General features: G+C 36.7%; 1 protein-coding gene across 1 annotated transcript; it reads left to right on the forward strand.

The window, feature by feature from the left end:
- Positions 1-1,018: 1,018 nt before the first annotated feature.
- LOC105340583 (protocadherin Fat 4) lies at positions 1,019-15,423 on the forward strand. The gene is made up of 22 exons (XM_034451831.2): positions 1,019-1,301; positions 1,718-1,956; positions 2,048-2,285; positions 2,608-2,795; positions 3,377-3,616; positions 3,858-4,086; positions 4,237-4,244; positions 4,387-4,632; positions 4,782-4,902; positions 5,009-5,230; positions 5,593-5,733; positions 5,982-6,142; positions 6,562-6,676; positions 6,769-7,014; positions 7,310-11,342; positions 11,503-11,613; positions 11,838-12,173; positions 12,546-12,577; positions 12,707-12,765; positions 13,015-13,093; positions 14,070-14,156; positions 15,234-15,423. The coding sequence occupies exons 1-22, from the start codon at positions 1,250-1,252 to the stop codon at positions 15,329-15,331; spliced, it is 7,281 nt and encodes a 2,426-aa protein (XP_034307722.2). The 5' UTR covers positions 1,019-1,249; the 3' UTR covers positions 15,332-15,423.
- The last annotated feature ends 1,078 nt before the right edge of the window (positions 15,424-16,501 follow it).

Consider the following 16,501-nt stretch of genomic DNA (forward strand, 5'->3'; position numbering starts at 1 on the left):
TTAACTTGTTTTGACGCAAGAAATAGATTGTTAGGTCCTACTGAAAGTCCAAGGCCTTGTTAAAATTGTTCTAACAAATACAACGTACACATTAACCAATAATCAGACTGACAAATAACTATAGCTTACCGACAAGTCGGAAATACGAGAGGCAGAACACAAATTAAAAGTCTTACAAAACGCAGGAACTAAAAGAAAAATTAAATCATTCATTCAAGAAAAAGTTCTCTGATGAACCTATTACAAACCTCTTGGATATGAATACATCGTTTAACGGTGGACTTTCTTTATGGTGCTTTTAACTACATGTATGAAGCTCATGCATTAAAAAACAGGATGGAGATGAGGCATATGCTGACCTCATATAAAATATACAATGTTTATATAATTATATGGTTTGTATAGACACAGCCTATAGTCGCTTTGTTTTCTATTCATACCATTTATTTGGTTTTTAGAAATTAAATAAATTGAAAAAAGAAAATGTGATAAAATACGAAGCTCAAATTTGAAATACAACTGTGCCATTGTGCGTCACTTTGTTGGAGGTGTGAAGTTTTCCGAAAACGCTTTGTCTGTCACTGGAACATTATTACAAACCAGCGGACAGTCAAAAAGAAGAAAAACAACCACCCAAACTGCTCCGAAGCCGGTGATGAAAACGTGAAGTCTGAGCCTCTTGAATAGGGTTCAATACAAATACAAACTTTAAAATAGCATTATTTGATGCCCGATCATAAAAGAGAATTAAGGGGGACGAGTTAAGAACTGATGGAGATAATCCCCTCATTTGGTACCTGGGGTTTTACCTGTCTATTCAAATGCAGTGTGTGTATGATTGAAATCACGGACGATAACTCCGGCAGTCGTTTACCTGTAAATAACAGAAAAGTTCAGCTCAAATCAAATTAGACGAATTATTTCTTTTTATATACAGGGGTTTATCATTCAAATACGATTGATGAATTGAAACATACATTTTCTATTCGACGTGTTGCCTGTAGAAACACACAGAGAAGGAAAAATCCGTTTTTTATTTCTTTTAATATTTGATATTCAACGGATATTGCATTGTGAAGTAGGATTAATTCTAGGTAGAATTATTTGTAAAGATTAAAGAATATTTTGAAAACTTTTTTGAAAAATGTATATTGGCCAAAATGACGAGTTTATACTGACAAAGAGTTTGATATGTTGAAGTTACCTTCATAACGGGTTGTCACTATAATCATTCAAACGAGTTCTCAACATGAGCGTGTTAGGTTACTTGTTTTTGGAAGGACTACTAGTTTTTACTGTTTGTAAGTATGAATAATTAAAAAAAAAAGAATAACTCTTTTTGAAAGTATAAAAATTGATGTGGTGAAAAATTTACATGTAAACCTAGACTTTGGAAAATAGCTCTATAAAATGTATATGCAAACATGTTTTTTTTAATGATAGAGAAATAATGTCTTTAGTATTTTGCTCTTTTCAAGGGAATAATTTTATATATTTATTGACATTTTTTGTTTAATGGAAGTTTTTCATAGATAAATGATATAATGAATTATGAATAATAATAAAAAAAAAAAATCAAAGAATTAATATTAAACTGACATCTTAGTGTAATAACAGGCACATGCATTTTGAAAATATTTCAAATTATATTTCTTTTGAAGTTTAAAAGTATCTCTTTCTCTCTTCTTTAAATATACGCTATGAATATTTGTGATAGATGCAAATACTGCCCCAGACTGCACACCAGACATTAGACTAGTGACCATTCCTGAAACGACGGCTCCTGCCGCCACGGTTTTAAATTTAGCATGCGTTGACGTAGACACCGGGGCAGACGGAACTCTTACATGCTCCATCATTTCGGGAAATGACGAAGGTGCTTTCGGTCTCGGTACTTCATGTGACTTAAAGACAGTTACCCAACCCGATTTCGATTTTGGAACTCGATCCTACTCGGTAACTAAATATATCTACCAATCAGATTTGGCAACGTTCAGTATAATTTTCGCGGGACATTCAAAACTTACATTTATTTTTGCTCTCCTAGCTGATAATTCGAGTAGCCGATGGAGGTACCCCTTCTCTGACCAGTGACGTCACAGTTAACATTGAGATTCAATCAGCTAACGACAATGTCCCCATATTTACGGGAGTTCCATATACGGTCACGGTGCCCGAGAATCACGCGCTGAACACGATGATGCTTGGTATAGCGGTATCAGATGACGACATTTTGCTGGTGAATGGAGCAGATGAACTGCAGAAATACAAACTGGTTATCACAGGTAACTTTTACGAGTTTTCTTCTTTTTTCTTGTGTAAAGAAACCACTGACAGACATTAACAGGACCAAGAGTGTATGTGTGTGTGTGTGTGTGTTTGGGGGGGGGGGGGTTCCCGTCGTTAAATATATTAGTTTTTTAAATTTTCTGACGAGGATTAAGGTACATATACAACACTACAACACATAAGGCAGTTAAAAAACGTCCCCCTTCTCAAACCTTTTTTTGTTTAACAAAATGGAGAAAATGGTGCTACTGACTCTACCTCAGGATGATGGTATCACAAATTCTTGACTTTCACCGAAAATAATATTTATTCTTTCAGGAGGAACAGGGTCCGATAAGTTCTTCATCGGAGACCTGGCGGGCCTTTACTTGAGGAAGAGCTTGGACTATGAAGTGACGCAGGTCCACAATCTGACGGTGGTCGTCACGGACCAGGGGCTGTTGCCACAGAAACAGGCGACATCTACTGTCATGGTTACCGTGGAGGACGTCAATGATAACCCACCGGTCAGTGCTCACGCATTTTTTCTTTTTCTTTTTTTTTTTGGAAAAAATCAAATAACATATTCGTAAGGTGAAATGTCAAGATTAAATGCTTTTCATTAACACACATTCATTGACTATTGATATATATAAAAATGATTGTTCTTAAGCTAATTTTTTTTTTCAAAGAAATTGCACAAGATAAAATTATATACTAGTACTATTGCAAAACATGAGATATTCACTTCATCACATTATAAATCCCTTTCATATAGATATTAATTATATTAAATTCCCTAAATATTCGTAAAGTAATACATGTATATATATATATATATATATATATATATATATATATATATATATATATATATATATATATATATATATATATATATATATATATATATATATAACTAAGCTCGCTGTGACGTTGAAGCAGTGTTATGAAAAATTATGCTATTGGTGATTTCAACTGCATATTAATACAAGCAATAAAGGCAATATGTATCTTTTAAAGAAAAAAAACAGATGAAAAGTTGTTTAAATGAGTTAACCTGAAAAAAGGGTTTCAGAGATTGTTAACAGAAGAGTCACTCTTACAGACGTGTTCCAATAGCTACGTTTATGTGAGTATTCCGGAGGACCAGACTCCCCCGTCAGTCCTGACCACTCTGACGTGTACGGACGCCGACAGTGGGGCCAGCGGGACCCTGACCTACTCCATAGTGTCGGGGAATGCAGCGGGGGCGTTTGATGTTCAGAACAATGGCGGAAACTGTGACGTCAGACTAGTGACGGGCGGGATAATTGATTTTGATACAACCTCAAATTCAGCCTTTCAAGTAAATTAAATATCATGATATCTTTTGTTAAAACTTAAACTATTTCAAATCATGCATGTAAGATTAATGATGATTTTTTTTTTATTTTACTAGATGCATATTTTCAAAAGCAAGAGACAAAAGCGACCATCAATGATTTTTCGTTCTTTTGAATTATCTTACTAACCTGCATTTAAGTCAAACATGTATACATGATTTATTAAGAATTTGTAATTATTTTGAGATCAATATACTTTAAAAGTTGGTAGTACGTGCGATAGATGGGGGCACTCCTCAGTTGTCGACTGACGTCACCATCGATATCGCCATTACGTCAGTGAATGAGATGACGCCAGCGTTTCATCAGACGACAACTTCAGTTGACGTCAGTGAGAGTACGGCGGTGGGGACGCTCATCTATCAGTTTACTGTCCAGGAGACGGATAAAATTGACTCCACGAACCTGCAGGGCACCGTCAGTACCATACAAGGCTAGTCGTCATCTTAATAAGGAATCTACTACATTTACAAAAAACACTGTTCTTGAAAGAACTTTACTCAGATGTAAAGTGCATGTAAATAACAAACTAGTCCGACAGAATTAACATTTCGCCCTTAACTGCAATGCCATTCTTTTGCAGGGCAGTTTGTATAGTTTTGCAAAGTTTTGAAATGAAATTTATAACTTAAACAATTGACGTAAGGTCATATTTCACCAAAATAAGTCACCTTGCCCTGTTAAAGAGCATTACTTGAGGCCGAAGATACCTTGGAGGGGTCAGACTATATAGAATTCGTTTTATTGTGCACAACCTTGTTCTTATTCAAATTGCTTAAATCATTTAGCTTCAGGAGACTCAGCAAAATTTGCTATGAACCCAGTCACGGCTGCTGTGTATCTCAAGGAACCTTTAGATTTTGAAACGGCACAGACTCACACAGTTACAGTCCAAGTGGCGGATGAGGGAATCACCCCTCAGAAAATGTCGACTGCTACGCTAACTATCAACGTATTGAATACAAATGATAACAAACCAGTAAGTCAAATATTAACGTTAACATTTTAACGTTTAAAACAACCAGTGGGAATTCCACTTTATGCTATCATATTTGCACTGAAAAAATACTTTAGCATAACATGTATGTCTAAAAAAGGCAAAGATAACTCATTTTACGTTTTATATAGGTTTGTTCGGCAGTGTATTTTGCCGTTACTTTACCAGAGAACAGTGCTGTTGATAGTCAACTCCAGGATATTATTTGTAGTGACGGAGATACCGGGGCACTGACCTACGCTATCACTGACGGTAAATGAAAATATACATGTATAACCATTTCATTCCTACAACATCTTTGATATAATAGCGAGTATTGAATGTTGTTATGGTCAAATTTTGATTGAATTTATTGAAGGCAACGCTTTAGACAAGTTCAAAATGACTGGACAACTCCTAAAATTGAAAAATCAAATTGACGCTGACACTGAGGCTACGCAATACAGTCTAAAAATAGAAGTCGTTGATGCTGGACCCGCGCCTGCGCAGACAACTACATTAACGGTGGCTGTGTACGTCACTGGTGTAGATGACAATGTTCCTGTATGGGAAGCTCCTAACAGTGGAACATACAGCACATGTAAGATGTCTGATATTTAGTTTTAATTAGTAGGATTTACATGCTTTGCGTTGGATGACAATGGTTCTTTAGGGGTATCAATTTCAACTAATACCCTCCAAAACAGCATTATTTATTTCATTATTCTGAAGGTCTTTCTTTAAAGAAAACTTAACTGACTTCTTTAGGTACGGCCGAACCGTAGCCACATGATTTACGCGCATGTAACAATTCGTTGTGTTACCCGTTGCTAAGTGTGTTGCTAACGCTGAGGGTAATAGAACAAAATATAAACTGCGTCTAAGCCAGTCAGATTTCTGTATTTAACATGAAAGTATAATAATCTCTTTTATTTTTTAAGTGTATAAATTTTTCTATCAAAGCTATTTCCGAGAATTCAGGAGTAGGAACGTTGGTGCAGCTTATAAGTGCTACCGACGCAGACTTGGCGGGCACCTTCGATGCTGATATTACATATAGTATAGAAGACACGACATCAGTATTTGGAATTGAACCAAAGACAGGTAATGCGTTTCTATTTTAAACTAATTAACAAGATACATGTTCACCGTGTATGTATATAAGTGGAATATCGCTCTGGTACATCAAGCCCGGAGATCGTAAGTTTGCAACATTCCTAACTCTGACATTAGTATTTTAATTGTTAAAATTACACACGACGTCGTTTACTAAAATGAGGAAATACTTAGATTGATATAATAATTTCTTTATTTTTTTGATTGACAAGTAAATTATATTCATATAATTGTAGGTCGAATCTATCTTGCGAAAGGGGAACTGGACCGGGAGACGTTGGACAGTTACATCATAAGTGTTTCTGCGTTTTCGTCCAATCAGGAGGCGGCAAAGATCCTGGGAACCGTGACGGTTGCTGTTATGGATACCAACGACAACAAACCAACATTCTCTCAGGTACAGAGAGGAAGGGTGAAGAAAAAATATCTGAATATATTTCCCGCCCACTGTCCGCAATGAATGGCTTATATTTATTCAGTTTATTTTATCACATCGTTTTGTTGCTGTTGAAGAAAATTTTAAAGTCCGATCGATGGTTAGGACGAGAGTCATTTCATTGATTGACTTTCCGCATACGTTATGTCATTATTTTTTTAAAATACAATTTAAGATTATTATTTATGCCCCTGCTTTATAACGATCCTTATTTATATTTACTGAGAACAACATACACTTGATGTAATCTTTTAAACAGTCTAAATGTTTTCTTTTCATCTTTTTCAACATACATAATCCTGTACTAAATTCTCGTTTTATAAACTAGAAATACATGTATGTTCTCCATGGCCATTGTCAGCTTTGTATGTTGTTTTTAGAGTTCATACCAAGTAACAGTTCCAGAGAACACAGGTGTAAACCTTGGAATTCTGACTGTGACTGCACAAGATCCGGATCTTGCAACGAACGGACAGATATCTTATTCCATCACAAGTACGAAATGTTTCATGTTTTACTATCCAGTTGAAAAAAAAGAACTTTGGAAAAATAAATAGAATCGCTACACTTTTAACATTTTTGATCAGGTGGAAACACAGGAACCGGATGTTCTCTGGCCTTAGATGCTGCTTCCGGTTTGATATCTGCTACTTCCGCGTTTGATTACGAGTCTGCTAGTCTTTGTACGATTGTGGTCAAGGCAGAAGATGGTGGCACACCTACTCCTCTCTCTTCAACAGTGACTGTTTACGTCACAGTAACCGGAATAAACGAGTTCACGCCGACCTTTCCAGGATCTTTGTCTGGCACAGTGCAAGAAAACGCCGCAGCAGGTACACATTGTATTGGTACCACTTATAGATAAGAATTAAGATTTCATGATACATTGTAAAACATAATTAAATGCATTGGCATCTCATATAGATAAGAATACCAAACTGAATGATTTTATGTGATTCCATGGAAAATCAGTTTATGGATCTTTAAATCGTTTCTGAATCGCTGTTCTGATGTATTACATCCTGACTGAGCATAAAAACGATACAAATTTGAACTATAAGTTAAACTATGAGTTAAACTATACAAAATAAAAAGTTTAACAGTAATATTAGAATTCTGCTTTCATAGGTACGGCCGTGCCCTTTCCGGCCGCCTCAGATTCGGACGCAGGTGATGACGGGTCTATTGTTTACTCTTTGATGACACACACAGATACGTTTGCAATCAAAAGTTCCACGCACGAACTGTTCCCAATTCATCCCCTTGACCGCGAAGCGCAAGCTACGTATGAAGTGGTGATTTTAGCTGTGGACCAGGCCAGTGTCGGAAGTAACACCGGAACAGGTACCATGACGATCACCGTCGATGACGTCAACGAATATCCCCCAGATTGTTCGATAAGTGCCGAGGTTGTTGCAAGTCCTCCGTTTACTATGGGCTTAGACGTCTATACAGTGATATGTACCGATCAGGATTCGCCCGGCCCGCATGGCAACATTGTCTACACGATAAATGCGGGAAATACAAACACGGATTTTCGGATTGAGCCAGATGGCCGGGTTGTATTCAATAAATTACCGAGTGACGTTAACTATCAACTCACAATCATTGCGTCAGATTCTGCTGTTGTTCCTCTTTCAACGACCATATTTCTCAATGTACTGTTACAATCAGACCCGGTATTTACGAACATGCCTGGTACTGCGTTAATTGATGAGTCGTCTCCTCTTGGTTCCTCTGTTTTCGACGTTTTGGGAAGCACCGCATCTGGATTTAAATCGTTTTCGATAGTTAGCGGCAATACAGAAAATAAATTCAAAATCAATTCTTACACCGGCAATGTATTTATTTACTCGGCTTTGGATAGAGAGGTTACTGCATCTTATACCTTAGGTATCAGAATCACTGATATAAATCTATCGAAGACTGCCGATAACGCAATTACCGTGACCGTTGTTGATAATAACGACAACCCGCCAACATTTGGTTCCACGTTTTATGAAACGTCTATTGCAGAGAACATTGGTGTAGGGACATTGATTCAAGATTTGGCTGCAACAGACATTGATTCAGCAGGACCAAACAGCGCGATGTCTTACTCCATAGCTAGCGGTAACGCTGAGAGCAAATTCGAGATAGACACAAGTGGTCAATTAAAACTTAGTGCTACATTGGATGCTGAAACTACCAAAATTTACATGCTAACGGTAGTAGCCACTGACGCCGGAACACCACCCCTAACAGGGACCACAATAGTTCTATTGCAAGTGACGAATGTTAACGAATACCAAACGGAGTTCTTGACAACAGGTGGTGCGTATTCGCACACTCTTGCGGAAAACACTGCATTGGGCACTCTCATATTCACCGTCACTGCTCAAGATCTCGATGTAGGGTCTGCAATAACGTATGCCATCACTGTAGGAAACGATAACTCGTTCACTGTTGATCGTCAGTCTGGAAACATCTATCTCACTAAGCTGCTGGATCGAGAGACAACGCCTTCCTACTCGTTAACGATTACTGCGAGCAACGGACAAGGTGACGTCACCAACGCCGTCCTCGCTTTGACAATCACGGACGTCAATGACAACGATCCAGTTTTCTCACAGAATGTTTACACGGGCCAAGTTATTGAGAATTATCCAATTGGAGGATCTGTTACACGTGTAACGTGCACTGATACTGATTCTGGAGTAAACAAGGACCTGACTTTGTCCATCGTGGCGGGGAACACGGGGAACGCTTTCCGAATCACTTCTGATGTAATCGAGGTGAACTCTGTCCTGGATTACGAAGCGACAAATAAATACGTCATCCTGATTGAAAGCAAAGATAATGGCAGTCCGCGAAGGTCTTCAACTGCAACCGTTGATATTGATATTACTCCTGTTTATGCACAGCCACGTTTCGCATCAAATACACAGTCTATCACTATAGCAGAAAATACACAGATTGGTACATCGGTGTTTGATTCAGACGCGACAATCAGCGGCGCACTTGAAAACAAGGACCTTTCCTATGCAATAACTTCTGGTAACTCCGATGGAAAATTTGCTGTAAATGAATATACCGGACAATTGAGTGTTATTGGAAATCTTGACAGGGACACCACAGCAAGTTATGACATAACGATAACATCAGTAAACATGCAACAGAACACGCTGCGTGATTTCGTCACAGTTACAGTTACGCTTAGTGATATAAATGACAACAAACCTATCTTCTCTGTTTCCAAATATTCCTTCACAATACCAGAGGATAGTCCAATAAATTCCGTCGTTGGAACATTGACAGCATCAGATAAGGACACGGGAACCAATTCGGCTATTAGTTTCTCCATTATTTCTGGTGAATTCAGTTCTGATTTCATCATAGATTCGTCGACTGCGGTCTTGAAAGTGAATTCTGTGCTTAACGCCCCACTAAGAAGCTCGTATGCTCTAATCGTCCAAGCTGTTGATGGCGGGACTCCATCTCTTGCTAGTACCGTTGAAGTAGACATCATTATAACGGATATTAATGACAACTCTCCTATATTCAGTCCAACAACTGTTATCGTTAAAGTGAACGAAATGTTGAACATAAGCAGTGCTCTGTATTCCGTGCACGCGACTGATGCCGACGCTGGAGCAAACGCTCGATTGACATACTCCATTCTTTCTGGAAACGGCGACCTTCGGTTTTCCGTAGATCCTAACAATGGGAAAGTCCTTCTTCGAAACTTGCTAGATCGTGAAGCTGTAGGATTATACACTCTTAGTATCATAGCTGTTGATGCCGGTAGTCCAGCAAAAACGGGGAGCCTGACCTTAAGTATAGAAGTCATGGACGCCAACGATAACTCTCCGTATTTCATTGGAGAACCCTATTCGATTACTCTTGGGCGAGCTAGCCCAGTAGGAACATATCTAACCACGATTACTGGTAACGACACCGATATAATGGACAATGCTGTCATTGAATACTTCATAGCTGGCGGTGACGTTACAAACACTTTCTTCTTGAACAAAGACAGTGGACGGGTATCGACAGTGACGTCATTAGTTTCATCTCCGGATACGTATTCCTTGGTGATTCATGCAATAGATAAAGGAGTTCCGAAGAAAACCTCTACCACCACACTGAGTGTTAAGATAGATCCTCCATACTCGCCGACCTCAAGCGACTTCTCTTATAGTATTGACGAAAACGTGGCTATAGATACGTCTGTAGGCACAGTGATACCCGATCCAATACATAACCCGGGCACAACAATCGAATATACGATTATCTCAGGAAACTTCAATAACAACTTCAAAATTGGGGCAAACAATGGCGTCGTGAAGGTAGCTCATGCTATAGATCACGAGGAACGAATCAACTATTTTCTCACCGTACACATTCAGGATACTGTGAACACTGGTCTTGTATACAACAAAAACGTTAACGTGAAGGTTAATGATCTTAATGACAACATGCCAACATTTCAGTCTTCAACTATCACATTCGATGCTGTTGTTGAAAATTCACCTGTTGGGTTAACTATTGGTCAAGTCCCTGCTACGGACGCTGATAGTGACTTGAATGGACAAGTAACGTACGAGATAGACCCCTCTGATACAGCTGCCTTGACTGCATTAAGTATTACTTCGTCGGGTCATCTGACACTGTCGATTTCTCCGGACTACGAATCCTCTCCAAGAATAGCTTTCATCGTTTATGCAAAAGACCAAGGCACTCCGTCTTTAACAGGAAGTGTTAATGTTGTGATTGATGTAGTTGATGTTTACGATAATCCCCGTTCGACTTCAACTAACGGACAGTCTCCTTTTTATTCCCTGGAATGTCCAACAACGGCAAAGAATGGTGATGTGATAGTAAAAGTAAAAGTAGCCGATTTCGGGTTCACGATTGGACCGAGTGATTCTGTAAGGTACAGTTTGATTGGAGGAACTACGTTGTTTAATGTAGGGTCCACCTCGGGAGATTTATACGTCAAAGACCGCAGTAAATTGTTTGATGGCACGCGTTATTTCTTTTCAATGGCCGTTAGAATCCAAACATCCGGGAACAACGTAACGGCGACGTCCGCTCTGTTCCGAGTGGATACGATGACACCAACAGAACATATGGTCGTGCTTACCCACAGTATTTCAAAAGCAACCGTGGAATCACAGAAGTAAGCCACCATAATCTTATACACTTTATATCGTTTTTAGGCACATGATTTACAAATGTCAGTAACTGCATGGCATTTTCTGTAACTGTAACAATTATATCCAATGGATATTTGTACTTGTATCGAGAAAAATCATCGAAAAGTATGAATTTATTCACAGGCATCTGCTTCTTGCATCTCTTCAAAACTTGTTTCCCGCCAATACAAGGGTCGGAATTTGGAGAATTACAGAAACCACGACCACAGCAAGACGTCGTCTGTTGGCGTCAACGTATGTTTACAAAGTAGTACTTGTTATATCATGTTCATTTTAATTTAAATTGGATTTGAAAAGTATCGAGCCATCTTATTAATGAGAATTGAACATCAATATATGAATTGTCGGATATTCGGAAAAGTACAATCTATTCAATTTGGAAACAGTGAGGAATCTAACAAATGTTTGCGTCCATGTCAGGTGTATACAGTATTGTGAACCATTTTCTTTTTCATTAGTTCACAGTCCACTATGTACGTCGTCAATAGCGTGTCAGCTGACACTCAGTCTGGTATCGATGGAAACAAACCTTTCATGTCTCAAGATAACATCCTCAACGTGCTGCGCGAGTCTCCCGACGGCACGCCCTCCTCCGTTCTAACCACGCCCACTTTTGCGACGTTTCCTGTGACGTCAGTCGACCCATCTACCGAGTTTGTCATCTCGGACACCGAGTCTTGGCCGGAAACTACCGAAGGAATCGCTGTATTGGCGACTATTGGATTGACCATCCTTATTGCTGTGTTGTTCACTGTGATCTATTGCGTCTGCACGTACAGGGGACGGAAATACAAGTATGTAATATCTGTTTCAGAGTCAGCTTTGATAAAATTGTGTTTTAGGCTTGGTGATAGGCCTCAAATCTACATTAAATTTTCAAATGCGATTTTTGTATCTTTTAAGCTATTAATTTAATGAAAAAAAATTAAGTGTATTTAAGTTTTAAAATTTGATTTATTACCTAATGTATATTAAACACAAACCTCTTCTTTAGGATATCAATATAGTCTAAACATGGACACAGTCATCCAACTCTCCTATAATCAATTATATTGATATGAAATCTAGTTCATATAGTTAATGATATATGATTTAGTCACTTTAATCATTTAATTTAGAAGAAAACTATTTTTATATGATATATTCTGAATTTTTTCTTTCTCTAGGTTAAAGGAAGAAAATGGAGAAGTTACTAAATGTAATACTATTATGTGAACTTTATTTTACATTTATTTAAATGTACAATGTTGTAAAATTTGGCTTGATACAATTGCAATCTTTTTTCCAAAAAGGTATGAAACTGATTTTATTTGTGATCTATCCTTAGCTACAACCAAAGTTCGGCCTGAAAAGAAACATTCAACACAGGAATCATTTATTATTAATGTAAGTTATATTATAATTATAGAATTGTCTAAAAATATGCGTGATTTTTATTGCTACAGGGAATTTTAATTAATGAGCTGAGTACATTCAACAAACTTCTTAAAAGGGATATTTTTCATTCTGTTTACTCCGTCTATGCATTTATGTGTGCTATTGATATTATTTTGTTTTTGAAGAAAATAGAATTTTGGAATCATTGGTATACATGAAAAAGATTGCTTGTTTGTTTGACCATAAATTATGTTTTAGGATATCCCTCCGGAAGCATTGCCAGTCATTCCGACCTATCGAGAGTCCCTCCAACACCAAGTCTACAATCCGAGAAAAAGTAACTAATTTTCAAGACATTCTACTTTCTTAACAAATTATAGAGGTCGCCATTATCTACTATTGCTACACGATAAACTTTAAAATACCGATTTCATATCATCAATAAATGATATTGTCAAGATCGGAAAAATGTTATTGATGCCTTTTAGATTCGTTGATCAATTTCGTTGATCAACTTAACAACGAAATCCACGAAAATTGGTATTCAACGAATATTGTTGAAACTATAGTACATTTTATCAATGACGCAACACACGTACAATTTGTATTGTGGGTTGCGAGTGGGGATTGCATATTTACACGAAATAAAAGTACCGTAGAAAATGTCAATAATTCAATATCCAATTGAATAATTTGAGAAAATCAACGTTATACAAGTGTAAGTATTTAGGAATCAATCCTTTTTGGAGTATTATGAGGTGACATGTAACGGTCGGGCTGGATGAACTTTACCATAAAGCCAATTGGGCTTTATTAGATTTGATCCTACCCCAAACGCATCTGTATTCCTTAAATAGGAACAGCTAACCATTCTTATATGTCTTCTACATGTATTTATTTGTTTGTGCTTGTGTTTATAGGAGAAATATTTAGCTTTATAGATAGCGTTTTAACTAGAGCTTGGACTTTGGACATTACATGACAAACTCCGATTTGATAAAAGGCTGGTCTACGCAGGGTTAACTGCCCAGTCATGGGCTAATAGATATGAATGCATTGAACGCAACGACACTCGCCCGACTTGACGCAGGGATGTACATTTCGCGAAACAGCGTCAATTTCACAAAGTAGAGCAAATCTTGGCAAACAACTTTCCGGTTTTGACAGTCTATGAACATTAATGAGTATCTGTTAGCGAATTAGAAGAGGAGGTCAATATAATATATTATGACAGCTTGATTTGATAAGCAAACTAAATAGTAACATCCCACATAAATCCAAGCTCTTGTTAAAGCGGTTCTAATACCGTTTAGATTCGAAGAACAACGAAGTTCTGGTTCGGAAAACAAGCAAACATGTGTCTGTGACGGAACTTAACCATTCAACCATGACAGACGATGGTAAATATATAATTAAAACTGAATATACTAGACACTTTTTATAAAGATTTTAATTAGCAGTTGATTTGGCTTGATATGAAGTTTTTTTTTTCCATTACACTTTTGTGAAATCTATGAAACTAGTGTATGCTTTTGATAATATTTGTTTTTGTTTTTTGCAATTGGGGGTCAATTGGTAGAAATTATTAGAATTGGTTTTGAAATGCAAAATCATATAGCTTTGTGAAGGTTTTTGAAATCGTTTGATCATGGATTATTACGTAAAAGGGTAATTGAAGTTTATTTCTTTCCTTTAAATGGTTGCTAGATAATTACATGTCATTTTGACAGGGCAATAACCTTTGTATTTCTTTTTACTTCCAATTTGAGTTATTTAGTTATTCAGATAAATATTGCACTTTTAAATGCTTTAAATTTATCATTTATTTAGTAGACAGGCGTATTCATTTCAATAAAATGATTTGATTTTTGCTTGACAGGGGTCTTTAAATTTTGGGATAACAATTTCACTTAATGGCACCATCTGAGCATGCGCAGACCATTATTCCGCCTCACTTGCACCCTTCCGATGTCAAAAGAACACACACGCTTAGAAATCACCGACTGTTGATCAGTATCTGCACGCTTTGTGTGTTTTCTTTGTCACTGTGTACAAATTGATGAATAACATTGATACGGTTATTCCATTACAAATATTTTGACAGCCTCTAATTATCAGCGATTTTTATTTACGTATATTTTTCTAGCCTAACTAAGATCAGATACACATTGAAAGTCCCATTTGAGACGTAATTATACTCTTTTATGTCAAAAACGTTTGTTTCGTATATAACAATTTCATATATCTTGATTCACGATTAATGTTATCAAGCTTAATGTTACCGTCTTAATACATGTATATATTATAGTTTTAGTGCTTATATGAAAATATGCATTTTTATTATTAAAAAGAAAGTGCTTCCTGTTAATGTTTTGAAGAATCTGCTGTAATATAATCGATATACTAGCATTGCGAACTTTTATTTATGAGACTTATTTTAAACAGTATCGCTTTTCTTTTGTTTATTTTTGTCTCAGTCCCGCCCAAACTGTTTCATCCGGGTGGTCGGAGAGAAAGAAGTGACATCTCGCGACGGGAAGGTGTGGTCACCCCAAGAAATATCATGTTTGAGTGAATAATATCGATTTGTAATAATACTTATTGAAAATCGTATTATTAACGTACAGTTTTGGTAACTGTATATATTGTCCTTATTAAAATAACTTTCAGAAAAACTCTAAATGGCCTTCTTCTTGATTTATGATTGGATAGATATACACCGGTATGATAAATTGACAATAGGTAATTTACGAGTTACAGTCAAAATAATATTGCTTCTCAAAGAATTATCTCAAGCTTGGTAAATTTTGAAGAAAAAAACCCGATAACTTCAAAAATTAAGAATGGAGAAACAAATAAAAAGACCGCATATTTTATTGAAGGACACTAATAAATATTTTTTGGTAGATAATAACTGCTTCTTTTAGACCATCTTCACTTGAATATTGGTGATGACCTGTTCAATGAGAGGTTTCCTGTCTTATGTAAGAGTTCTTCTAATGAGTAGTGATACCAGCATCAGACTGGTCATAAGTATCCAATTTCCTATTGAATAAAAAAAAACATCTGTATTTTCAATTACTTGTACAATAGTGTATTTAACTTGTTGTAGAACATTTATGATATTAATTCAAAGTAAATTAATTATTTGTGAACTGAAATCGTAAGTTTCATTAATGGAAGACAGAACAAAAATGAAGATATCGATTACGGATGTGTGAATAAAACGATACAAAGTATTATACTATATTTGCCAGAATATAAAACTTTGAACAGAAATTATTCTTCTATATAGCATTTTTAAGTCCTTTTATAGTTTACAATAAAGGTCGATAGACTTGTAGACTCGTACTATGTACATCAGCACGGTTTTACAGGTAGGCCTATATGGAAGAGAGAGAGAGAGAGAGAGAGAGAGAGAGAGAGAGAGGTACCTTTCCACTGGACGCCGGTGTCACAGCCGTCCATATCAGATGCAGCTGCCTGGTCAAATACTACAAAAGATGAAGTTCAATTTAGAACACCTCGTAATGGCATTCATGTATACTGGCTTTGGTACTTTTCTTATCTGTTCTCCTTTTATGGAAAAATGCCAGCAAATAAATATTTAAAGGTATGTATACACACTAATATTATTTAGCTGATTGATATTGAGAGTATAAGAATAGTATAGTTTCATGATTTAACATTTACATTCTCTACCATTCTCTACCATAACCTATAAAGTTATACATTATTTGAGATT

This window comes from Magallana gigas, chromosome 4 (genome assembly GCF_963853765.1).
Source record: "Magallana gigas chromosome 4, xbMagGiga1.1, whole genome shotgun sequence".
NCBI classification, from domain to species: Eukaryota; Metazoa; Mollusca; class Bivalvia; order Ostreida; family Ostreidae; genus Magallana; species Magallana gigas.